Here is a 27,168-nt window from a genome sequence, read left to right on the forward strand (position 1 = left end):
GTTTCTAAATCCCCCCACAATGCTGTCTTCCTTGGTGTCTAACTGAATGAGCGTTTGTAGTAATATGAGTCAGATCATTTGTACTAACAGTGTTTGCTGTAGTGTCAGCAAGTCATGCTCTGTTGACAACATTCACTCGTCACTGAAAAATAATAAATGGGAAGTCCTACTGTCCATAAAAAAGCCAAGGATGAGTCAGTTAAGGAAAAAAAGTAATGGCATCTACTGGATAGATCACAGGCTAGGGTCCAAGATGGTCAGAAACAGAGGACAAAAGATTACACCAGTGTTTTCTACATTTTATTTCCACTTGGAATCTCCAAAAGCATCCTTGCCCTCATCAAATAGCTCTGCAAACAGTCACAGAGGTGCCCGAACATGCCCTCTTTTATCTCATTAGCTGATAAATTAAGGAGTCCTTCAAAGAGTAGGTGCAAGCACTAACTCCACGCGCTCGCCCACACAGATAGCCTCTCTCAGTCCGGCCGTTGGGGCGACCGTTACCCGCCAACGGTCGGGACCGGCGCGCGGGAGGAGTGCGCATGCGCGCGCGGCAGCTATATAAGGAGGCGCGGTGAGAAGCGGCGTTTGCTGCTGCCGGAGCGTCTTGGGGGGACAAGTTGCGGCCGTGGCGAGGGCGACCGTGGCGACATGGCCGCGGTCGCCGGCACGCGGCGCGTCCTGGGCTGGCTGGCGCTGAGCGGGTGCCTGTTCTCCGCGGCACAGGTAGGAGCGGCGGGGGGACGGGCAGGGGCAGGTCCCCGGGGGACGGACCGTTGCCTCAGCGCGGTTTTGGGTGCGGCGACCGTTAGATCGGGCGGTGGTGGCCGGGCTGAAGTAAAGCGCCTGCCTGCCCTCGACTCGGTGACTTTTAAGAGCGCTTTAAAGGTTCTTTCGAAGTCTTTAAAAAAAAAAAAAACTCTTTTAAAGGTCTTTTTGAGAGCACCTGCTGCAGCCCCCCTCGCTTGCTTTCCTCGTTGTTTGTGCGCAGCTGTTTTTAACGTGGAGTTGCTTTCCTATTAAGTAGAGGAAAACTTGCAGTCGTCCAAGGTACGTGGTGTGTATCTTCCTGTAGCAGAGAGTTTCTGTAGTTCTCTTCTTCGTTCTGTCTGCCTGAGGTTCGGGCTGGCCTGTGGTGCAGCACAGAAGCAGAGTCAGGTGCCGCCTTGGGAGTCTGCCAGGAGCACCTGTGTGTGCCGATGTGTAAAACACAATTCCAGCTCAAGTAGAGACAATAAATGGTGCTGCATGTAAAAAACCTACGACATAGCAGCGGTAGAGTAAGGGGTGCATTTTATTGTTTGCTGGGCAATGCTTAGAAAGGAGGAAGCCTCTGGAGCTTGTTTTAGTGTAAAAGCATGAAAGGTTTTACACAGGAGGAGGACATTACTGCATTAGCATTACGCAGGATTCCTGTGTGCTTAGTGGGTTTGGGGCTCCTTTCAATGTAGTAACTGAGAAGGGGGGAAATGTATTTCTGAGTTTTAGGTATGATAAGTATGTGGGATTTGTGTTGGTCCATGAACAAAAAACAAACAAACAAAAAAATCTAGTTATTGCATATTGCCTTAAGCTTTCAGGCACCCAAGGTGGAGACACTGCCAGCTTGGTCTTTCAATGTTTCAATGATTATTTTTCATTCCATGATTCCACAAGGAGGAAAGTTCCTTCCATTCTTTCTTTTTTTTTTTTTTTTGTTTTTTAATCCCCCTCATGTTGAAGCACAAAGGCAATGTCTGCTTTTATATTGATTTTTCTGAAGTAAAATTATTTTTTGCTATGTTCTTGGGTCAGAAAAGTGGTTTTCTGCTTTTTTGGTGAGGAGGAGGGTCTGTCTTACCAACTGTGCCCTTTCTTTGCTGGCCATCAACTGTTTGCTATGAATGGAAAAGGGACCTAGGGGCTTAAATATAATCCGATAATAGAACTGAAATGTCTCTTACTATGGAGTAATATACTTTTAGTTCTACATGTATTCTACTCATTTCATGGTAAAAATGGATTTCCTTGTTCATGGAGCATGTATTTTGAAGGTAGTGTGTGCATATTTTCTACTCTTTTTGCTAGTTATGTAGAAAAAACGCCTATAACTTTTCAGTCCCCAGATTGTTCAGTGCTAGGCTAAACTATTTTTTTTGCAGCCACCAAGGAAACAGAGTGGCAGCTGAGTTACTTTCCCCCTTTTGTAATAGCTTTGACTGAGGTGTTCACTTCTCTTCCCTACTGGTTATCAGATGCTTCTGTAAGTGTTGCCTTTGTCATGTTGCTTAGCATTGTTAGTGTCTTTACTGAAGCCTGTAGATAAGACTAATTGAATGGAAAACAAACATTGCTCAAGATCTGCTGTGTCCTTTCCTAGAGCTGTTAGAGCCCTCTTTGAAGTTAAGAATCAGCCTGGAGCTTTCAGTGGGGTTCCTTTACTGTGGCGTGTGGTTAGGCAGCTGCCTTGCACAAAAGTCCTTACTGCTAAAATCTGTAGGAAGAAGAAAGTCCAAGTTCTTTATAAATTTTTGCTCCTCACCTGTGAGCTGAGCAGCAAGAGGGTAATAATAGTTTAACACTGGTGCTGGCTTAGCGGTGCAGGGAGTGCAAAAGCCAAGAGCTTCCCTGCTCACTCCCATCCTTTCTCTGTTCAGCTTCTTAAAGAGACTTGGAAATGTCTGCCCACTTTTTCTGTGTTCACAAATCTGGTGTCCAGACCAACTGACTCTTGCTCCAAATTCTTACCTGATCCTAAGAAAAGATAAGCCTGCCTTATTGTAGTAAAGACTGTTGGATGCCTTTTATCTCCACTTGGTTAGTAAGTAAGTAACTGCAAGTACCACAATGAAGTGAGAAAAACAGTGCTTTTACAAATAGACGAGGCCCTGTGTTTGCCTTAGCTCTCCCCCTCACCCCTCACTTGCCTGTATAGGGCTTCCTCCCTGCATTTTGTCCTAAACAGTCCTGGAGTAGTCATACAGCCCTTGAGCTGAAACTTCTGCATGGGAGAAGCAGTTGAGCAGGAGATTCTCTTGTTAGCGTGGCTAAAGTTCTGATGGAGATTGATCTGTGAATGATAACTGGACTGTTCTGGCAGATGAATGAAATACCTTTAAGCTAGAGTTGTAGAGGCTTAAAATAGAATTACCTTAAAAATATTTTGTTCTTACAGTGGTTTGGTTGCTGAGCAAATTATCTCAGTGACCCAGCAAGTTTTCTTTTCAAAAAAGGGAGGTCTGGTGTTGTACTGATAAGATAGCATTTTCTTTATGCACTTCTGAAGTTATGATTATGGTAAAAAAAAAGAGTGAAATTATGTTAACATGGATAATTTGATTCATCCTAAGCAGAACACACATTAATCATTGCAACTGATTATATAAGCCAGTGTCATTATTGAAGCTGTTCTAATTCAGGGTGATGGATCCAATGACCCTTTCGAGAGATTTAGTAAGCTTTTGTGTAATTAAGCAGCTATTATCTTGTGCCAATATCTTCTAGTAACCTTGAACATGCTGGCCAAGTCATAGTTTATTGGGGTGATTCCTGCATGAAGCTTGTGTGGATTTAACAGCAGCAGCTGGAGCAAGGAGAGATAATCTTGGATCATCTTATATTCAGACGGACCTTCCTGTGTTTCAGTTTGTACCTGTTGCTTTTTGTCCCGAGTACCACTGAAAAGACCGGCTTCATTGCACCCTCCCTTCAGATACTCACATGCATTGGCACAATCCCCTGAGCTACTTGTCTTCAGGCTGAACAATTTCAGCTTTTCTCAGCCTTTTTTTGGGTGATGGATGTTCCAGCCCCTTGATCTTTTCAACCCTTCACTGGACTTGGTCCAGATGACAGCAGTATTTTAAATGCAAATTCCCCTCATAAGTTCCTGTGGCTTTTGTAGATGTTATTCATAAAATGTTGAGACATCTCAGGTGTTGGAGGGAGTTTGCTGTGGGAGGAACTCATGTTTTGCCCACTTCTCACAGGTCTGTTCATGTAACTTGTCCTCTGGCAGTAGAGGCTATGTCCAATACTGCTTAGAGATGGCTTTGTTGTGCAAGTATGTTTTTCTAACACATGTATTTGTATTTCTTGAAACCTATCCATTGATTTTTTTCTTAAAGACAATGTTGTCAAGCTTCCCTTAGGTGCTACATGCAAAAAGCAATCTGCTTTCCTTGCTCCTCTCTAGGAGGAGGGGTGGGAAGAATTTGCCACTGTTTAAATTCAGTGAGTTGGGAGCAAACACAGAGAAGCAGCCCGCCTGTATGAAGCCAGAGCGGTCAGCAGGAGAGTTGGTTATAATCTTTTTCCTTGTGTTGGCTAATTTTGCTTGTATTATCTTAAACCAAACAACAATAAAAAACTAGTGTGTAATCTAATAATGCTTGATTTCTTGTATGTAAATCTTGTCTTTTTGGAGAAAGTCTTAACACAAATGTTTATAAAGACTGTCAAGTCACAACCTGTTTCTTGTGGGCTTTCCCTTTATCAGGTTGATTCTGAGGACATAATGACTATGGAGGAGCAGATTTATCTTCTCTTGGAAGCCAAAATTCAATGTGAACAGAATATTAGTGCTGAGCTGCAAGAGGGAGGTAAGGTGTAAGGTTAATTGACTCTTTTAATTTTTTGTTCTTTTCCCAAAGAATTTTAAGATATCAAATCCTTCCAAATGTATTGGCCAACAGAAAAGGTAAAGAAACTGACAATGGAAAGTTCTAGCTTGTCGTATTCAATGCTTGCTAAAGGTCACTATTCTTCCATGAATGTAAATACAAACAATATATTTCTTAAATTGAATGAAAGAGAATTCTTCAGTCTGTGGTCAAACCATGCAATGTCTTCAGAACACATACAAGTCATATGCCTCTTCCATGCAGCTGTAGAACACCCAAAAGTTCTTTGGCATGATCTCTGGCTGCTGTTGAGTGGGTGTGCACCTAAATCCTGGGTCTACGTCAGGAGGAGAGAAACAAATGCCCAACATCTCCAGAAATTTCATTAAATTTTTCCCGAATTTACTATGGCTGTCTAAAAGTATGCAATTTCACTAGCTGTGAACACTCTGGAATTGTAACATAGGGCCTGTAGTGGAGTACTTCTTATACCAATAAGTAGCTCAAGTGTTTCTTTGCTTCTGTTGTCTATGCTATTCTGCATGTGTCAGTTTCTATCTTGGCTCAGTTTTAGTTGCTCACAGTTCTACATTTTATAGTCCAGGATGACACATGGAGGTTCATGCCAGGTGCCACAGTAGCAGAGAAGACACAGCTGAGATCCCCACATAGAATATATGGGGAACCTCTGAGAGGTTGGCAGTGCTGCACAAACTTACCTTGCTGCTCCTGCTGTTAGATACTAATGCTCTTTGAACACCTTAAATTAAAGCTGATTGAGGTGTCTGTACAACACAGCTACAATGTCCTTTGTTGAAAGGATGAGAAAACTTGAGTATTTAACAATTTATCCAAAGTGTCAAGCAGTTGTCTTATATGGTAGCAGTTATACAGTTCTCTATTAGTTGTTTAATGAGTATATTTCACAAATGCTCCAGTCTTCCCAGAAATTCTTGATTTGTGTAAGAATTACCCAGATTCTTGTTTTCTTTTTTTTTTTGCATTTGTTTTTTGTCACTCAAATGATTCTAATGCTGATGATCTCTCCAACCAAAATATGGACTACAGAAATAATTTTGCCCATATTTTAACGTCTTGCACTGACAAGAAAGATGCATGTAAGTGTTTTGTACAAGCACAGCACTTTAGAGCATATAACTCTGCTTATATGCAGGGCTTGAGCAATTTTCAAAATACTGATGAACTATATGGATTTACTGGAACAGTAAATGCTGAAGACTTGAGATATGGAGCAAAGGGATTTGGCAGGGAATAAAGCTTTCTTAATCTTGTTGGTATTCTTGTTTTGGTTAAAAAAAAGATTGTCAGAAGTAATATAGAGGTGTTAGTGTAGTACATAACACAGTAAATCTGCAATAAACCATGCTGCCCATGTTAACCACAGTGACATTGCTGGTAGCACTAGCAGTGTCTCAGAACTTTCATTTTCTCCTTTTTTAACTTTTTTCCCTGAAGGATGAATGGGTGGGAAGACATCTATATTTCTGTTCCACTCTTAAATGTATTTGCATGGTACTACTTAAAAGAGGACAAGTTATTAGTCTTTGTCCTGGCACATGCAAAGCATGTGAAAGGACACATCCTTTTAGGATAGGAATAATTAATGGTGTTAATTTAGAGGAGATTAACAAATCATTAGCCTTTTTGTCATGCACAGAAGGTCATTTCTTTGGTTGTGCTGAATTAATCTGAACAGCTCATGTATGAAATAATTGTGATAAACGTACTACCTACTGAAACCTGTGCCCGCTGAGGGAATTACTGGTTAAAAAAAGGCATTAAAAATTAAATGCCATCAATATGGCATTAGCATAGCAATGGTCATGTTTGCCAAATGACAGCACAGCAGAGATAATGAAACAGAACTTCCCTTCTGAGTACTAATATGGATAATATGGATGAAGGATGTGTTTTCTTAAGTCCCTTACTAGGGAAGAAAAATGAACAAAAAACAGCCTAAGTGGTGTTTTTGTGACTTTCTTTTAAGATGGTGTACGTTTGGAGATGCTCTTAGTTGTTTCTTCAAAATTACATTGGTAATAATCCCTTCCCTTATGTACATAGATAGTTCTACATCTTGCATTCTTGATGGATTCTTTTATAATATTAAGTCTAGGACCTGAAATACAGGAAGCTTCAGCAAATTTTTTCTACTGTGTGAAAAACGCAAGGCTACTGAGCTAATTTCTGATTATACTCAAGTGTGTTCTATTCATAAAATAACTTCCTTTACTCAGAAAAGGCCCTTGACCTCTCTTCAAAAATGAAATATGAAGCTTGTCTCTCTCGGGTTTTTAGAGTGCTTAGGTGTTCAGGGTCAAGTGTAGCTTTGTCTGTGATGAATGGCTCAGCATTGACAGCTTAAAGACAAAACACCACCATGCAAATGAATGTGTTTTTTTACCTCAAATCAACTTTACCTCAAATCAACTGTTTTGCCTATTGACATAATGAGAATAGGTGAATAGATGGAGAGCAAGAAATAAAGGTGTCTTTATAGGGCAGAGAAAAACGTAAATCTGTGGTAGAAGTTAAATGTGGATGTCATACTTGCAGAGAAGCAATTAGAAGTACCGTGGGGTTGAATGCACATCTTAGTTACAGCAAGACTAGAGGCCTGCAAAAAATGGCAGTGCACTTGCACTGCAGTATTTTGTTTTTTAACACTCCCTTGTGTATAGCCCAGGGTGATGACAGCAGCTGGGAGTCATGGAATCACTGATGTTGGAAGGTATATATGAAGAGCTGAGCCTCAACTTGTCTGTTGAAAGCAGGGTTACTTAGAGCACACTGCTCAAGCTTGTGTTTATTTGGGGCTTGAGTATCTCCTATGATAGAGACTCCACAGCCTCCCTGGTTAACCTGTTCCAGTGTTGGTCACTTGTAGTACAATTTCTCTGTATTTGTTTTTGTTTCTTCTGTATTTGAGTTTGTGCACATTGCCTGTTTTGATCTTACCCGATACCACAGAAATTCTGTTTTTCTTTACTTTCCGATCGGGTATTTATACACAATAAAATTCCCTCTTCTGTGCCCTGAACCTTCTTGAGAGTAAGTGATCCCAGCTATCTCAGCCTTTCCTTGCATGTCAGAAATTACTAATCTTAGTGGCCCTAAGATGAAATATTTTGGCTCTTAAATAACAAATTTGAACTGGACATGAGTGCGTAGTAAAGCAAGATGCATCAGAAAGGCTTGTGTCTTACACATTCTTATTCTCTCTCTTTCTGCCCTTTTGTCAGAAGGAGACTGCTTTCCAGAATGGGATGGTCTCATCTGTTGGCCAAGAGGATCTGTGGGAAAAATGTTAGCTGTTCCATGCCCTCGTTATGTATATGATTTCAATCACAAAGGTACAGTTCTGTAATTCTGGATTTCGTAAGCAGAGTGAAGGATCAAACTGAACTAACAGCTTTTCTTTCAGGAGTAGCTTTCAGATACTGCAGCCTCAATGGAACATGGGACTTTGTGCAGAGCTTAAACAGAACATGGGCCAATTATTCTGAATGCTTCCACTTCTTACAGCCAGAAGTTATCTCAAGAAAGGTATTGAACCTTTTCAAATACTCGTAAAGTTGCAAAGTTTAGAGATAAAGAACAGACATCTTACTGTATTTCATATTTTTTACATCTTTCCTTAGAGTGCTAGTGTGACTGCCTTCATTCTTAAATTTGTGTGCTGATGGAAAGCATTAGTTTTTAAGTAACTAACTATTGAAGAGACTTTACTAACATAATGTTAAAGTGAGGAAAGCAGCTGGTACAATGATCTTAAGCCTTATTGACTTGGAAATGCTTCTGACTATGACAAAATAATTTTAAAGAAGCACTAGCATTCACTGAAAAAATCACTTTCAGTGACTGTCAGCTGAAATGCTGTTGTAACTGCAATATAAGATCTTCAAAGGCTTCTTTCCTGTTGACTCATAGCACCAGGTAGTCAGCTTAACATAGTCCTACGATACCTTCTTGAAGGCAAAATCTTTTTAAATCTAACTGGAGCAGTATGAGATAATCATAACTTGTAAATTTTGCGTGTTTTAGACCAGCAATTTTGCCTAGCTATCTATTGCAAAAGAAGTTAAGCAGATATGTAACCTACCAAATACAAAGGAGTTCTTAAATACATTCATTTTCAAGGAATGTGGAAATGGTGCTGGATTTTCTTTTTCAGAGGGAGTTCTTTGATCGCCTCTATGTAATGTATACTGTAGGATACTCCATCTCCTTTACTTCTCTGACTGTGGCCATTTTCATCATTGGCTACTTCAGGTAGGTGAGTCAGTCCCACCTGTAGAGTTTCATTTTTGCTCTTTCTTTGTAGGACACCTCCTTTTTGAGTGTTAATGTTTGATCCTTTTTGTCAGAATGCTGTGTATATGAAGTACCATATGTATTGTCTAGTTAACTACAGACACAGATCTTTTTCTTTAAATACTTTTATGAAATACTTGGTCTTTTCAACCTGCCAATAGCAAGATTTTGTTACTCTTCAGAACTGTGGATGCTAAGATAAATGAGTATGAAAGTGAACTGGATTTTTACAAGCTTATTGGTATATCTATCAAAAAAAGTAATTTTGAAGTGGTAGTATGCATTTATCCACTGAACTTATTGTACCGTGTTGTAAAGAGAGAGATATTTTGTATTCCTAAGCTTTAGATAATGAGTTTTTTGAACTGAGAAAGAGAAACCCATAAAGCAGAAATTGACTAGTCTCACAAATTATGTGGTTCATCTTGAGACTAGCGGTCTTTGAGACAAGAGTCAACTTCTGTTCTTTAGTAGCTATACTATGAATAGCCCCATTTGCAGCGGTGACATTATAAACACTCCCTTGTATTTTGAAACTTGGAAATGTTAGCAAATGTTTGGTAATGGTAATAAATCAATGGTAAATAGATACTTCAGAGGCTGTCAATCTGACTGGTGGATATGAATGTTTTGCAGTTATGTTATACTAGTGGATAAATAGTGAGGGAGCTGAGGGGTTAGAGCAAATAGTGTCATCTATCTCCTTGGCTAAGCACAAAGGAGCTCGTTTTGCACACTGGAGTTTGGTGGAGATGATCCATGGCCACTCTGAAGCTGTTGAGACCTGTTTGTAGAATGCTGCGTCTGAGCTGAAGCATCTTGCTGCTCATTAGTGCCCTGTTGGCACAAGTGTATGACTTGTGTACACCTGCTGGGCCTATCTGCCTGGCATTAGGTGCCAGAATTCATCATGAAGTGGCATCTATTGCCAATATGATAGCCCACAATTAATAGTGATTGCTAATCCACCTTGCTGGAGGGTCTACTTTATTTTGCCATTTAAACCTCCTTTTTGGAATTATATTAAGAATTCCTCAATTCCAACTTTTGCAAGTGTCCATGAAAGTATTTGTTTTTTTAATAAGTTTAACATACTTTATTCCCACAGGCGACTGCATTGCACCAGAAATTACATCCACATGCACCTGTTCGTCTCCTTCATGTTAAGAGCTGTCAGCATCTTTATCAAGGACAAAGTGGTGCAGACTCATCTAGGGATCAAAGAGCTGGAGGCTCTACCAGCAAATGATCTTGAAAGCATCTCAATAGCTCCTCCGGGCAGGTCACAATATGTAAGCACAAGTTATCAATGATGTTAATGAGCATGTGATCCAAGCTGTTTGTGTGCCAACTAAGACTGCTTTGAAAAATGGATGGAGATGAGTGAGAAATGAGATCAGGCTTTCAGACAGTGTAAGTCCATGGTGAAGAACTTGTTCTGTCTGGGAATGAGATGAAGATTCTATGGAGCATCTCTATGATGTGGGCTCTGAAGTCCCAGTTTTGAAACAGAGGCAAGGGCTTTATGTTTTAAGACATGAGTTCCATAGCTGTCATACATTTTCTAATGCATAGTGAAATCTTTCAAAAGCATTAGAGATGACAGCATTGAATCAGTTGAGTACTTCTGAAAATTTCCCCCATCTAAAGATATGGAGTTTATTTTTCTTAAAAATCATACTTGAAAATTGTTCTCCCCCAAATGCCACTGCTTTCCAACCTGACCTTGTTAATGAGGGAATTGTAGTAGTGAGGCTCTCTTCTTTGCTCCTGAGTTGCTCCCCTGGTGTGACCTCCTGAACTCAAGTGAAACCTGGCATGGCAGCAGCAGGTTGTTGCAGGCTCCCCTAGCACAGCAGGTCTGAGGCTGTGGGTATAGCTGCACAGTGCCTCTCAGTTTTGAGTTGTTACTTCTTTGCAGATGTTCATGTGCTCCTCAACCTCTGAAGTTAAAAATAGTAATACAAGGAAGATTGTTTCCATTAAATATTTCTGTGCATAAGATGTGAAAAATCAGCAGAGCACTTGTGGTACAAGGCAGATTGCTGTATTGTGTTGTGCTAACTCATAGTTTTGCTTAACAGGTTGGGTGCAAGATTGCTGTAGTGACCTTCATTTACTTCTTGGCCACCAACTACTACTGGATCTTGGTGGAAGGCCTCTATTTACACAGCCTAATCTTTGTTGCTTTCTTTTCGGATAGCAAGTACCTCTGGGGCTTTATCTTGATAGGCTGGGGTAAGGCACCTGGGTTTTTCTTATGCTTTTTTTTGAGGCAGAGATGGCTTTGGGAATGCACTCTTTTTGTATTTCAGTGCATGAAACTTAAAGCATGACTGGCTGGGTTACATTATCATCTTTGCTATGTGGTCTTCTGCATGATAGTTAGCTCCTCTGACCTACCCTATGAATGGTGAGAGTCATACGTCTCTAATTTGTGCAATGTTGAGATCAGAAGCAAATCCTTCCCAACCCTAGCAGAGAATGGGTGTATGCTTTGAGAATTCCGTAAATGAATCTAAGAACATGTGATCTTAAGTGACTGGAGATGGAAATGTCCTGTCTTGGGTCCTCTATAATTGCTCCGTTGGTGATCCATGTCTCCTTAGATCACTGTGTCCTATTTTTGCCTTGTTTTAAGTGATTTTGAAACAACGTGCTGTAAGTAGAGGCTTACTTGTAACTAGTACCTTGGGGAAAAATGCATTGATAGGTGCATATAGATGTACTGCAATCCATAGCCCTTTTTCAGGGAAGTGTAGCCTGCCTTTGAAGGGTGGTGAATGTAGTAATTGATTAGTCCTTTCCTTTACAAACTGACAGAATATTTCTTTTGAAAGGTGAGGTCAATTCAGTTAGTTCATTGTTTGAGCAGGCCTTTTGGTGTATTCTTCTAGCCATCATTTTGTGATCTTGCTTGTAATTTATGGTCTCTGTATTTAAACTAAAGAAAAGCTTGATTTGTATTTTTGGAGGAAGAAAGGGATGTTTGTGGTTTTACTGGTCGTTTTCATCTCAAGGGGGATTTTGGGAGGGCAGCTCTTAAACTAGTTTCTTAATGGCGTTTGCTCGATATTTCTTGTATTGAAAATGAGTGGGAAAAGTAAGTCTTCCATACTGTAAGAAATACTCATGCTTCAAACGTTGTTTTTTTCTTCTTTGAGACGGCAGTCTTTGCAGCAGTCTTTTCTGCATTTTGATCAAAACATTTATAGTACTGAACCAGCAGATCTGAGTTCACTTTTTTCACGTCATTGTTTTTCTGGATTTTTAACTGGGACCCATGGTTCCCTTTCTGTAGGCAAGAGCAACAGCTAGTGAGCAATGGAAATTAAAAGGCAAATTCTTTGCAGTGAACTCCCCAGTGATGTGCATGCAGGTTGTATTTGTGTTGCCCTGTAGCATCTTAGCACAGCTCATGCTATTGGAGAACATGGAGTGGACATAAGGGCCTTGGAGGCTCTGGACAGCCTCTTTACAAACGTAACAGCAAATCCCTGGAGGCTGACTCACTGTGTCCATGCAGGGCAAGCGCATTGCATGGGAATCACACTTCTAGCTCCATCACTGGATCTAATGCTCGGTAGTTTTGGGGCTATTCCAAATTCTAGGGGCCTGGTTTTTCAAGGGAGTCTTGTAGAGTAACATGCTTCTCAAGCAGCCTTAAGAAGGTATCTGCTATTTTTTGACTGAAGAGATCAGTGAAGTTTGTCTTCCCCTCAATCTTATGTATTAGCATATTGTTTCACTTGCTGATCCTTCTCATTAGTTTCTTGATAAACCACCTCTGGGAAATTCAGCTGGCAAATGTTTTTATCTGATAAATAATCATGTGTGACAGAAACAGTATTTCTGGTCTGTTAGAGCAGCCCCAGTAAAATGAAGGATTCTTTACTTATCCTTCATTCCCCCAGTACCTATCTCAGCCCTTTTCTGTGCTCTTGGCATTTTATGTTTGCAGTCTGCCACTTCACTGATTTTGAAGGTATTGTTTGGTATGAATGAATCTTGCAACACCTGTTTCAAGGAGAAAGGCTTGTCTCAATTCAGGCATCACTGGAAATCAGCCAGGACCCATCTCTGCCATTGTGAAAGGTTCAGCAGGGCTCAATGTGACCAAGTGGGGCTGATAATATATCTAACCTTTACAGAGAAGCGAATTTCTCAGAATATGTAGGCTTTCAGTGAGACTAGAAATCATAATTCTTGGAATACTGAAGCTGTTGTAGAGAAAACCTTTGTCCTTTTAAAGCTTAGATTTTTTTTCTTATTAAATCATTTTTATTAAAAAAATGGTAAAAGAACTTGTTGTATTAGGGTACCATATTGCTGCAAATAATTCTTTTACCTCCATCTATGCTTTCAAGTGCAGTCACATAAGTGATGCTATTTCCATTAACTTAAGGGAGGAAGTAATCTTCATTAGAACTCTTAACTTCCATTGCAGTTCTGGCTACATCTCTGCAAATATATTGCTTTCCTGAACCTTTCTCATTAATCAGTTTCCTTATATATTGCTTCTCAGAAATTGAAGCTTTTTTTTGCTAATAAGATTGTGAAACAGAAGTATTGTCCAAACTGCTGTATTTTTCTGGCCAATGTTAATTTAGAAAGTTTCACGAGATGCTGCTTATCCCTAGCCTATATGATCTGTTCATGTGCAGTTAGCTACCATGTGGCTCCATTCCCCAGTCATGTCATTAACTCACCAAATAAAGGCTGGAGCATCATGTTAAACGTTGTACAAGCCTTGCTCTTGTAGAGAGCCACCCTGAGCTCTCTTGTAGAGAGCCCCTCTGCCACTGGGAGGAGTAAATCTAAGTTTTTAATAGAAACTGGAGAGTTAAGTAGCTTTGCATCTCTTAAGATAACAAATATTCTTCCTTTTGGAGATTTTGCAGTTGACTTTTTTGTATTCTGCTGAAGTCAACAGTAAAAACTGCCATTAAACTTACTGAAAGCACCACAGGGTGTTGTTTGTTCCTGACTATTGTTAACCTTGATTTAAGTAGGTCCATGTCCTTTCAGAAGCAAATTGACATGACCAGTTTACCTTGTATACTTCCAAGGAGCTGGCAAGCTTTGTGAATTCTATGTTGGGCTGTGTGGGCTGAAAACCCAGACATTTTCTTTAGTATGATGCCACAGTGAAATTGCAGTCAGAGAGGATAAGAATAAGCATGCTTACCAGTAGCACTGCTTTTTGCTAGGTAAGGTATGTTCCATGGAGTTCTATATAATCAATTTTTCAGAAGTAGCTATACTTTGGGACTGAAACTGAGCTGATCTAGTTTTTAAATGATAATTAAAATGCTTTTTTTACAGGATTTCCAGCTGTCTTTGTTGTGGCCTGGGCAGTGGCTCGTGCTGCAATAGTGGATGCAAGGTAAGCCAAAGAGGTGGAAGGAGGAGGAAACTTGGTCTGCTCCTGCTAGAAACAGTTGAACTTGTTTGTATCTTCCTGTTTCTATGTTCTTTGTCTAGCACCTACTCTTACTCATACCTACCAAAATAACTTAATCCAAAAGGTGTAACCTGTTTTATTGGCTCAGTGATGGAAACCCAAATGAAAAAAAAAAAAAAGACAGGGGTCTTAGGATCATTTGTGTTTATTTCAGAAAAGCATGTTGTGAGATGGGCATGATTTTCTTTAATGTCCAGTTGAAAAGTTAGCTTAAGTGATTTATGGCTGACAAAAAGATAACCCAGAAGAATAGGTGGTCAGAAACCTGTCCCTAAGAAAGAATGTTCTGTGACTCTTTGTACCTGAGGAAACAGTGCTCTAAGGATTCTGTTGCTATTTCAGGAGTCCTTGAGATCTCTGTTAAGGATTTGAAACTGCCGTTGGCAGCAGCAGTGAGCTTGGCCACTGAAAAAATGAAAATACAGTGACTTGTGTTGCATTTGAATAGGCAACTGTGGTTGTTTTATCTGAGTTAGCACAGATATTTTGTACTGCTTGCATGTTGCAGAGGCTTTTTTCCTCAAGACTTGCCAGACATAGTTTGAGTTAATTATCTTAACCATTTTCTTCTCTGTATTCAGATGTTGGATAACAGTTGGTAAGTGTTGCAACATAATTAAGCAAATTTGGGGAAAATTCTATGATTTTTCAGGCATACTGCAGTAGCTTGTAGTCTTAATAGAAGAACTGATCCTAATTTTGGGACATTGGCATAAATATGGAAACACTCCACTAAGAAGTACATCCTCATGCTCGTCTCAGTTTAGCATGAGATAGTTGAAGTTTTGAAGTGCACAGGCTATGATGCTTCCCCTTTGTAGCTGATAAATCATCCCAGAAAACTTTATATGTGGCGTTCCAGGAGATGTTACACATGGCAAGATTGGTCCTAGTACAAGGTAGTCTGTGGTAGGATGATTTAGATAAGTGCTGCTGTGTTTCATTGGGCCCTACAGTAACTGCCTTGGTAATAGAATGTTCTGGAGCTTGACTAATTTTGGAGCACAAAGCCCCAAAGTTTAAAGAACAATATTAAATAAGGTCAGGGTGTGTCATCTACAGCACTGTAACATATACTACTACAGCTGTAACATACCTTTTAGCAAACAGCCTTTCTGGTGCTAGCTAGGGCACAAAGAGAAGTTAACTGAATCTACTAATTTTGTTCCATAACCCGTTCATGAGCTCAGACAACTTTGTGCACAATCTGTGGACATTTTACATATTGGACAGCAGAATGTGGCTATTTCAGGGAGTCCAAGTATTTGCTTGGCAATCCTGCAGATGGAAAGTTGGCAAAAATGTTTCGAGGACTGAAACCCTTAGGAGCCTCTCTTGCTGGAGTGATATCTTAATTTTTATGGAAAATAACTTCTCCTAAAAGGAGATTTCCTTTGGCTTAAAGGAAGTCAGAAGACTGACAGTTATGGAATAATTAGCTGTCAGCCTGAGCCTGGGCAGATGTAACCCACTTCTCCATATTGCTCTTTCAGTTGCAGTCCGAAGCAGACAACTTTGAGGGGCAGTAAGCCTTCAACTTCCTGCCTGGTAAAGACTGCTCTCTAGGGAATCTCGCCTGGCTCCTATAAATGCATAAAGGAAGTACCAATACAGATGCTTTTCAGGAAAGAACACTAATGTTTGAAGCTCCATTTTCCAGCATACTAGTAAATGTAGAATCCCTCCTGGAGGCAGGAGAGTATGTTTTGTTTTGATTTGTCTTTTATTGCCCTCCATACACAAACATCTCTTAAAAAGTACCCCCCTTATTTTATAAACTGATGGCTAAAACATGAGCTCATTCTCAGCCAGATGTTTTAAGTCAGGAGACAGACACTAGATGAAGGTGCACACCTCCCCAATTTGAACATAATTTCTTTACTGGAAATGCCCTGCTGTTTGCTGATTACCAGGGATGAGTTAACAGCTTCCTGGCTGAGGCCCAAATCTGTGTTCTTATCAACAGAAGCTACTGGGAAGCATTTACCATCTTTTCCAGTTGAAAAGGAACTAGTTAGAAACATAGCGCTCTGAAATAATCCACAGGTACTCTCATGTTTTTTGCATGAGGATGTCAGTGATAGCAAAAAAAAAAAGACTCTCCAAGGCTGGATGGAGAAGGCAAAGATGCAGAGGAAAAAGTTGGAGAGAAGCAAGAGAAAGCAATGTTGATGTTGAATGTACTCCACTAAAGAGCTGTGTGGTGGGAGCAGAGCCACTAGTGTATCCTTACTCGTGTAAGGCAGTTAGGTCTAGGCAAAGTTCCCTGCTTTGCCCTGCTTTTGAGTGCAGTAATTTTTTTCAGCAGATGTTCATTAAGTTGGAGCTTGGGCTATTATTGCTACATGTATTCAAGTGCAGAGCAGTATGAGAAGCAAGTTCATGGCAAATACTTATGTCATGCCTATTGTCAAAATGTTTGATTTAGGTTTTCTATGTTTGAAGTGGCTGCAAAGAAAAATCTATGCTCCAAAACAGTGTTTCTTCAGTGAACTAACTGCGTAGCAAAGAAGGATTGTGTGACTTTGTCTTTTTTGGGAACGTTAGAGAGAAACCCTTTGTTTATCAGAAACTGTCAAAACTAGGCATAGGTGTGTAACAATTTATTCTTTTCCTTCTTTAACTACTAACTTAATGCTCCTGCTGTTTGTGGTTGAAGACTGAGGCGGAGTGTTTTTTCCAAGTTTATTATTTTTATTTCTAAATACTTAAGAGTGCCAGCAAGAGAACCCCAGCAAAAGAATTGCCTGTTTTTTGTGAAGATAACACCTAACACTGAAGGTTACTCTTCTTGAGCTTTTTTTTTTGCTAACCAAACTGGTAAGCACGCTATTTGTATTTCACATGATTTCCATAATTAACAAGACCTGTTCTTGACTGTACTTTAACACAATAATTTGCTTATTTATGTTGTCACTGACTTTTAGGTTTCTTGTGCAATTGCAGGTGCTGGGAGCTGAGTGCTGGAGAGATCAAATGGATTTATCAAGCACCAATTTTAGCAGCTATTGGGGTAGGTTTTATATGTCTCTTTTATAGTTTCTTGATTTTGCTGGGGGAGAACGAGGGGAGATGCCTTTTGTAAGGAAATGATGGAGCCTTATCTTGAAGTACCTCAAGTGGTGCACAAAGAAATGAGATGATATTTGTTGCATCCAAGTTGCAGAAAACTCTGCTAATATTCTTTATCAGTTCATTGCACCCAGGTTACAGAATAGGTCACTTGAATTTCCAGTATTTTTTATACTCAGAATCTTGCTTTGAGCAAAAAGGATGCACCATCTAGGTGAAACTGAGGACTAGGTTAACTGAAGTCTTAACAATCTAAACAAAGGTTTACTATTAGCCCAATTCTAGTGATCTTTTGGTTCAAATTCTGTACAATTTAAACTTTCTAGAATCTGCTTCCCTTTCTGGTCTGAAGTTCACCCCTATGGTTGATAACTTCAGAGTATGTTTTCATGTGTATGTACATGTGTGTGTGGGGGGGTGCTGAGGACCATCAATCCTGAGTTCTTTGTCAGGAGTATGGCAATTTCCTATTAACTGTATGGTCACTTTTAGATATTAGCTAAAACACTTGGCTCATCCTTTGATCTGGAAGTCTAGATTTTACCCTTCCTTCTATGGTATTTTTTTCTAGTAGTGTATGTTGGATGTGCTTATCACAACCAAGTTCTTGCTATAGCATTTGCTATGTTGCATCCCACTCTACAAGTGAAATTGGGTAGTGCTTTGAAACGCACGTTGAATTGGTATGGTATATTAATGCAGAATTATATGCTAAAAAGTCCTGCAGGTAGGATATGCATGCTGTCATCCTGCTACAGTAGATGTGAAACAAACCTTTCTAGTCCATCATTCATCTTCATTTTTGCATATAATTACCTGAGGAATACTCATATGAGAATGAATTAAGGATTATACTATGGCTATAGTTGGGGAAGGGGATGGAAATCTCATCCCCTTCCACACAGTTAGAATTTCCTTTTCAGAGTAGTTTAGTGCAGAGGGTTTAGGAATTCTATTGACAAGAGCTCACCTGGTATTTGAACATAAAGGCAAGCCTTATTACCTGTTTCTGGCTGTTGGAAAGGAGGAGCATAAATCTGAAGAACAATATAGTGTAGAAATGGCCTCTTTCAGCTGGTGTGTGTGTGTTATTTGTGTTTTGCTATCTCTAAAATCTCTTTTGTATCTCTTGTATCCTGTATTTCTTCTTGTATCCTGTAACCATACTCCCATGGTTATTAAATGCAGTTTTTCTGTGCAATATTTCTTTGTTTTATAGCTGAACTTCATTCTGTTCCTGAATACTGTCCGAGTTCTGGCAACTAAAATTTGGGAGACGCATGCTGTTGGGCATGACACAAGAAAGCAGTACAGGTACATCCTCTGGATGGGATTTTAAAGACTAGGCATGCAGTAGTTCTGGGTAAAACCTGTGCTTCAGTACAGAATGAGTCATGCCAGGTGCCTTCGTAAAAGGTGAATCAGCTTTGTGGTCAAAATAATTTGAGAAAATTCAGGGTTAACTGGCTGCTGTGCTGTAAGACCTAAAGCGCAGAGCTGTAAGCTCATTGTGACTGTAGGAGTTCTGATATTCTTGCATTAGGTCTGTTCTACCAGCTGTCTAGAACTTTGGGTATTTTTTCAAGGCAAACTAAACCAATTTTAGAACGCTACCCCAAAACACACACTCCTGTATGATTCTTGCAGAAATGTGCTTTCAACAATTTACTCTTATGAAAGCTATTAGCATCTCTGTGGGTATAGGTTGTTCTGTAAAGCTTATGTCTTTCAGATACCAATGGAAGTGATAAGTTTTACCACTAAATACATGTTCTGATGTATGTAATGAGGGAATTGACATGGTCATTCAGCTGAGTTACTGATAGTTCACTTTCTGGTGCATCTAACACCAAAATCATAATGGCTTCAACCAAATTCTCAGAATTTAAGAATGCACATTACTAAAAATCTGTGAGAAAGCTCTTTGAGGAATAAATAGGTGGGAGGAGCCATGTTCACAAGCCATTATATGTTAAGCCGGAAAGTTGACTGGCCATAGGGTGGACAGGACACCCTTGTTATAAAGTGATAGCAGTAGGCATATTGCAGCGAGAGGTTTTGAGAATGTGGAGGAATCTGATCTCTGCGTTATCCCAAACCCTCTTTGGTATGCAATGCAATCATGTTCCACAATATAACTTTCTTTGCAAAGTGGCTGCCACTTGTATTCTTTATAATCTCTTTATTTTGAATACCCTTCTGAAGAGGCTGTTCATCAAGTTATATCCAGAACACATCTGTCATAGTCTTAACCATACTTGGGAGGCTTGTGTTTTTTGAATCCAAGAATTTCACAGCTTCTCTCTAATTCAAGCTCTTCAGTTGATTAAACTTACTGTGATATTTTTAGCTCTGGAAATGGAAACCATTAGTTACATGTTGGTGTGTTTATCTTCTGTTCAATTTGAACAGAATCAAATCATGATCCACTGACTTAAAGATCCTATCACAGAAAAAAAACCTTATCAATATTCTGTCCATTTATTAAGACTCATTCTGTTTCCTATAGCTCCAGAAGCTCATGAGCTTGTAGACTTTTCTAAATAAGTAAATGGAACTATTGCTCTGCAAAGCAAGTCAACATCACCCCAGAGGTGTAACTTACTAATGATGCATTTATCTGCTTCTGTACAAGAATCCTTAACTTTTAAATAATTACTTAAGGATTGCCAGCTAATGTAGACAGATTGAGCTGAGGTATATTTAGAGACCAGGAATGGGTCTAAATCTTCATGCTTTGTTTTAAAGGTGTTATCTTGTTAAAAACTTATTGCTTTGGGAAAATGACTTGTTGCAGTATGCTGAGAATAGAGGGGGACAGGAAGAGACTTAACTTGAAATACTTGACTTCCTGGAGGCAATTCTTCCTTTAGCATATAAACAGGACTCTCATCTTTTCTGTAGGAAGCTAGCAAAATCCACCTTGGTTCTTGTCCTGGTCTTCGGTGTGCACTACATTGTCTTTGTGTGCCTGCCGCATACGTTCACTGGGCTTGCCTGGGAGATCCGCATGCACTGTGAGCTGTTCTTCAATTCTTTCCAGGTACGTAAGGCAGTAGTGAACTGTTATTCACTAGGTGCATTTTCTACTCTGGACCCTGTTCCTCTGCAAGAATTCACAGCCCTCTGTGTTATAGTGCTTCTGGCAGCAAAGTGTTGTCACCTATTTTTCTCAAGCCTGGGAGCAGCAAGGAGCTGTATTTATTTCACCTTTGTTCAAAGGCAAAGAGAACCATGCTGTCTTTTCATGTGATTTGTCACAGAGAATTATGGCTTTGTTGATGGGTGTATTTTCTTTTGGGACATAATTAGCATGTGGTGATACCTTGCTAATTATGCTGGCATAATTAAATGAGCTATGCTTTTTAAATTACTTCATTTGAGTCTCTTAGAAACATTCATTAATGTTTTTATGGTATCTCTAACCCCACTTCTGGTGTAGATGGGAGTGAGGTGGGGAGGGAGAGGACATTTGACCTGAAGTGTTTGCTCTGCTTTGTGCAGCAGATGGGACCAAGTTATAACACCCACAATCAAATATTGCGAGTTAGTCTTGCTCCCTTGTATGTTTAGGTCCTTATAGTATACAAATTCAATACCACCTCTTGATTCTTTTTTAATAAAAGACATGCGTTATGATGGGAGTCTCCTTATTTGCCCCTGAGAATTTCACTTACAGCAAGTAAATTTTATTTATGGGTAGATTTAAATATCAAACATGTGAACCTACATTTTATTCTAGTAAGGGTCTATTGATTCCTTAAGTTGATGGCTCCTGGCTATGCTTAGGGAATCTTTCTGAAGCATTTTTACATAGTCTAAGAATGTTCTGAGTGCTGCCAGTCAGCAATAGTGGATTGCTGCTGCCCTCTGGCTCAGGAGGTCCAGGGGACTTGGGATACTGGGGTGAGGGTCAGCTCTTGGTTCTGAACATAGCACTTACTCTGGTCCTGCTGACCCTAGTGTTCTAATGTACTTCTGGTGGTGCAAGTAAAATAACAGATATAAAGTCTTAAATGAATTTGCAGTTAAAATTAGGAGGCCTATACTTGGTACAGCCTTGCATGTGACAGTTATCTTCTTTATTCCCAGGGTTTCTTTGTTTCTATCATCTACTGTTACTGCAATGGGGAGGTAAGTTTTGAATACACCTTTACTAAAGTGGCCCTCAACCTAAAGCCCTGAGTAACAGTTGTTCCAAGAGGTTGAGGTAAAATGTGTGCAAGGTTCATCTCATGGCCTAGAGCTATATTCGGTATGAGAGCAGCCCCAGCCAGAATGAGTTTAGGACTGTCTTGGTATCACCTGTGTTCCAGAACATGGCTCAGATGATTGAGGGATATGGAAGCATACAACTCAACTTCCTTAAATCTTTGCTTGGTTATAAAGCAGATACATTAGTTTGTATCTGAAACTTACTTCATGGATAAATAAGTGATGTGGATAAGATTTTTTTGAGGGGAGGGGGTTTCAAATACTATTGAAATAGCATTGTGCAAAACTGTCTGAAAAAGCTGGAGGAAGCAAAAAAATCCTTTCATGTCATCTCATTCTGTACAGTGATGACTGCAGGGAAGAGGATCTGATCTGTCATGAGAATGTTAGCAGTAGAGAGACTTCCAGTTCAGAAGAGATTGCAGCAGTGCCAAGTGAGGTGCTATGTGATAAACTAATAGATCCAACCATTAAGTGATGGTAGATCATTGGACTTTTAACTGATTGAGACTTTCAATACCCTGTTAAAGAACTATTGGGATGTTTTTATAGACTGAGTGTCTCTTAGGCAAAGGCAGAGGGTCTTGGTGGTTGCTGCTCTGTAGGGAACATTCAAAATCTCTCTCCTAACTATAGTTTCAGATCTGACTTTTTTGTCTTCTGATAGGTTCAGACCGAGATCAAGAAGACTTGGACGAGGTGGAATCTGACTGTTGACTGGAAGAAGACAACACCATGTGCCAATTACAGATGTGGCTCTGTTCACACCCACCTGACCCATAGCACCAGCAGCCAGTCGCATGTGGTGGCCAGCTCCCGTTTGCTTCTTTCCACCAAAGGCTCCAGAAATCTGAGCAGGCCAAGTGAGCCACATGTGAATTTGCCTGGGTATGTAAGAAGCAACTCTGAGCAAGACTGTGTTCAGCATTGGGTTCAAAAGGAAGGTGAAGAGAAAGAGATGGATGGTGCATCTCTGAAGGAGACTCTTATGCTTCAGAATATCACCACAGAGGGGAACAGAGGAGAAATGGAGGAAGGGCAGTGAGTGCTCATGGCTGTCTCTGGGTATGACTGACTAGGTCATGGGTGTGTCCACAGACTGAATCATCTCATTGCATGGCATAAAAAATGCCAGGCTGCTTTCTTGATCTGATTTGTGTTGCCAGTGGTGTCCAGTTTGCAGGCGCTTCAGTTCTACATGCTGCTCTTGGCTAAGCAGAATGCTTTCTACGTTGCAAGTGTTGAAAGATCAAAGTGAATTCTACTCTTCAGGCTTGGTATACAAGAACACTAGTTATTTTTGACATGGACGTGTTTTAAAGATCTTTAATGCCTGCGTTTTTCTTCAGTGTTGTACCCCAGAGATGTCTTCTGACACTTTCAGTAAATGCTTTGGAGTTAAAGAAGAGTGACTGCTGTATGCCATTTTGAGAAGGAGCAGGGCAGACATTGTATGAATGTAACTGAAGGGATTGTTTGGAATTTGGACTGTCATCCCAAGCAGGCAGATTTTCCATTCACTACTTGTGAATTCTGTTCTTAAACTTTGAATCATTGAATTTGTTCTAACTAAACTGGTTGACTAATGCTGCTGTTGAAGTTCTGTAGCGATGTGTAAGGACTGGGGAGGGTGACAATGCAGTCCGTGTGTCCAGTGGGAGTAGGGATGCAAGCACAAGGCACACAGTGGTCAAATTAAGGCTTTTGTTACCTCTGCTTCTGCACAAGGGCTCCTCAGTTTCCTGTCAGGAGGAAGAGAATGACAGGGAGATTCCAGGCATTGCTGAACACGAGTCCCTGATGAGCAGCAGGAGAGGAAAGGGAATCTATGCTCTTAGCTATAAGTGTGTGATTGTCCCGTGTTGCAGTTTGGTGCTAATAGTAGATAAAGAGTGCATAAGCATGAGGTGGTACAATGTATGGGAACAGTTTGTGACATGGTCATAAGCCAAGCATGGAGTACATGGATCAATATGCCCCAGAACAATCTGGGCAGACCTATCACCCATCTCCTTGATATTCTTCTGCATTCAACTCTCTACGAGCTCGCATCACAAAAATACCAGTATGTGTTTATTGTGCATGTGTGAAAGCATCAGGTTGAAGCCTGGTCTTTAAAGGCTTCCCTTGGCAGTGGCAGGAAGGAGGGTTTGCAGTGCATGACTGAGGCCTAGGGCTGAGCTGCCTCCTTGAAAGAGTACAGCCCTCTGCACTGGCTACAGAAGTAGCTTACACAAATAAGCCTCCTGTGGTAGGTAGTGTAAATACTCCCTACATCCAAGGTGCCAAGCACCCTGAATTTTCTTAGCATAGTCCCTGGTGTAGTCAGTGAATTCTGTAGTGAACTGCTAATGTATGGGAATGCTGGAATAGTGTAGAGCCCTTCTGTAACTTTCTGCAGTGCTTTTTGAGGTCTTGCTTTGAGTAAAGTCTGCTTATGCTGTAATGAAGAAATAACTCCTACTACAGGCTGCTTTCTGAAAGGATATCAATGTTGGACACCAGATGTTTGTGCCCAATATGTTATGTATTGGTCAAAGTTGTGATCTGAGTTTTTACTACACAGCACTGTTCCACTGCCAAAAAAAAAAAAAGAAAAAAAAAAGAATGGGGATGATAGGAAGGTCTTTTCAGCTGCTTAACTGCTGTTGGCCAGGTCTGTGGACAGAAAAGTCATTTACTGACACAACTAAGAGTCAATCTTTATAAGTGATGGAGTTCTCATTGAGAGTTGGGTCTTCCATGGACAACTGTGGATTCCAGGATTTTTTGTTGCTTTTGAGGCTACCTGTTCTAATAGCTTATTTTGTTTGTTTGTTTTCTTTCCAGGAGGCCCTCTAACAACTTGGTGTGTCAAAACCTGGTGTGTCAGATGGAAAAGTACTTAAGTTCAGAGATGATCCACTGTAAGTGTAGGAATAGTTTGAGAATGTGGAGAGCAATGAGATAATTTCACAAGCCTAACATACTGTCTTTGACAGCAGCCACTATTGGAGAGAAGGGTACTCTTCATATGCCATTGTAGGTTTATGATGAATGATCTGATTCATCTGGTTGGAGCCAAAATGACAAGTTCTGTAGCCATAATGACAAGTTCTGTAGTCACTGGAGGATTTGTCCTTAGCAGGTTTGGTTGGTCTTTTTGACTCCTTGCTTTTAAAGGAGGATACAATCTCCCAGCCTTCCATGCTGTTTTATAGACAACATGAGGGTAAGGGTGTCTTGAAGAGGAACTGGAACATTGGGAGAAGAGGATGGGGGAGTGACACCTGGCAAGCTTCCCTGCAGTTATTTCACAGGAGTTTTGAATCAAAATGGCTGGAAACTGTCTATGTGTTGTAAAATAACTACATTGTTTTGCAGAGCTTGAAAGGAGCACTATGACTATGGGAAAATTATTTGGACAGTGGAATCCCCTGCTGATTTGAACCTAAAAATGGACTTAAACATCTAAAGATGCTGTTAATTTGTATGTTGAAAACACTAGCATGAGCTACAGCTTGTTCCATCTCTTGAAGCTTTAAAAATAAAACCTGTTGTTTTCAATATGCTATTCATTAATTGCATTTTTAGTTCTCAAGGACATATTTTTGACTTCTGCAGCTGTTATAGTAAATGTCCAGTTTCTGCACAGGACTCGTAGCTTCACATCATTATCAAGTGAAGTAAAAGTTGATGTTGCCAAATAGTAAATGACCTCAGGAGCCAATTATGCTGATTCACTTGATATAATTCATATGTTTTATTGGGAAGATTTGTTCATTTATGCAAGATGCTACTTTGTTTAGCACCTTCTGTCAAGGTGTTTGTGCTTTAAATGTTCTGGAGTTAGAGGCTGTCACTGAGCTCAGTAAACTCTGGATCAAGCTCTTCTCATGCCTCCATGTTAAATTACCTTAATTCTGTACCTGCTTTCCACACTTTTCTTTGTTGCTGCTTACCCCATTCTCAGCATGTAGGATTCACTGGTGGTTGCGCTTAAATGCAGTTCCTGCCTAGTGTGATACACAGGATGATGCTGTCTTTCTGTTGGGTGTAAGGTAGGAAGATAGTGTAAGGTAGGAAGATATGAACCCGGTTTTGAATGTGAAAAGGAAGGAATTCCTTCTCAGCTTGTGGTCCATGATCTGATCCTGAAACTGTTTGGAGGAGAGGAGAAACCTCTGCAGAGAGAGCAAAAGTGATCCCATGCCAGAAATTATCAATAAAGAGTTGGGGTTTTGTCTTTCTGTACCTGTAAATGAGGAAAAAAAAATGCTGTGTTGCTCGTATCTTTGTATGTGAAGTTTACCCAGAACTTGTACCCAGTTCTGGTTTGTTGGAACTCTGCTTGTGAGAAGCTTCAGCCAGCTGTGTACCTGATTAAAAGATCTCCCATGCCTAATGAACTAATGCTGCATGTTTTGTAGCACAATCGCAGCCAACCTTTGCAGCAGTTTCTACAGGAATACTGCATTTCACCATAATTTCACTTTATTGACGATGATCTTGGTCTGGTATGTGCACAAAAATGGCTGTCCGTTTGCCTAAGATGTTCTGTGAAAGAATATTGTTTTATTATTAGTTTTTTATTATTAGCTTTTATTTCATCTAAATCCTTCCTGGTAAAATGAAGATGTACTTTCTCTGTCTTTACAGTCATTTTCAGAATGATTGTACCTTTCTTGTCTGAAATAAGACTTGAAAGAAATTATAGAATTTAGATTTCATTAAAAAACCTTTAGAGTATTGGAAGAATTTTAATGTGAGCAAAATTTTGCAGATTCTACAAATTCCATGGGCACTTCTATGTGTTTAGCTTTATCGTGATTTGAGAGGAAACACTCTGACATGGCAAAAATCTTGAAACTCTGAAAACTGGCATCCTGCTTACCTTGAGAATTGAGCTCTGAAATTATCAGCATTTGTTAATTCTCTGAAAGCGAGATAAGACTCCAAAAGTGAGGTAAGGCTTTAGAGGTATTCATTAGTAAGTCTTTACAATATTGTGAAGAGATCAGTGCCTTTCAGTAGAGTTGAGCACAAAGAGAAATGTAGTGATTTAACCAAATGATTATACTAATTAATAGATACCAACAAAACAAACTAGTTTGTCTTTCACTCTGATATTGATCTGTTCTCATCCAAAATAAACCAGAACCAGTGTTAAATGTTGTATAAATGTGTGTGTGTTCCTGTCAGGTAAGTGCTAACTCTCATGTTACCCTCCAATCATAGGGTCTTTGAAACGATGATTCACTTTTAAGCCTCATTGTTTGCTAGTTGTCTGCAAACCACTGTGGGAGCAGCTCTGCAGGTCTCCTGGTCAATACAGTTGTGCATCAATACTGGACCATGTGCCCCTGCTTACCTGGTCCCCTGTATCACTGTGCTTAATCTCTGAACCACACCTACAGGGAAAGCATGTGCCATGTGCCTGCACTTGTGCCACCTGTGACATGTTTTCCACTGCAAGGGATAGTTTGAGAGCCATCCTGTTAG

At 40.1% G+C, this 27,168-nt stretch overlaps 1 protein-coding gene across 1 annotated transcript; it reads left to right on the top strand.

The window, feature by feature from the left end:
• Positions 1 to 651: 651 nt before the first annotated feature.
• On the top strand, positions 652 to 26,709 carry PTH2R (parathyroid hormone 2 receptor). The gene is made up of 14 exons (XM_026048436.1): positions 652 to 726; positions 4,478 to 4,580; positions 7,865 to 7,975; positions 8,047 to 8,168; positions 8,797 to 8,894; positions 10,045 to 10,228; positions 11,021 to 11,174; positions 14,262 to 14,322; positions 17,347 to 17,413; positions 18,692 to 18,786; positions 20,377 to 20,515; positions 21,565 to 21,606; positions 22,355 to 22,575; positions 26,450 to 26,709. Exons 1-14 carry the CDS (start codon positions 652 to 654, stop codon positions 26,499 to 26,501), a joined length of 1,524 nt encoding a protein of 507 aa, XP_025904221.1. The 3' UTR covers positions 26,502 to 26,709.
• Positions 26,710 to 27,168: the final 459 nt, after the last annotated feature.

Source organism: Nothoprocta perdicaria, unplaced genomic scaffold (genome assembly GCF_003342845.1).
Source record: "Nothoprocta perdicaria isolate Ctin4 unplaced genomic scaffold, notPer1 scaffold_11, whole genome shotgun sequence".
Taxonomy (NCBI): Eukaryota; Metazoa; Chordata; class Aves; order Tinamiformes; family Tinamidae; genus Nothoprocta; species Nothoprocta perdicaria.

Excerpts from the sequence above, each read along its gene's own strand:
- PTH2R (XM_026048436.1), top strand. The coding sequence starts at position 652 with ATGGCCGCGGTCGCCGGCACGCGGCGCGTCCTGGGCTGGCTGGCGCTG. Across the intron at positions 4,581-7,864 it reads TGCTGAGCTGCAAGAGGGAG|AAGGAGACTGCTTTCCAGAA; the intron begins GTAAGGTGTAAG and ends CCCTTTTGTCAG. Across the intron at positions 7,976-8,046 it reads ATATGATTTCAATCACAAAG|GAGTAGCTTTCAGATACTGC; the intron begins GTACAGTTCTGT and ends CTTTTCTTTCAG.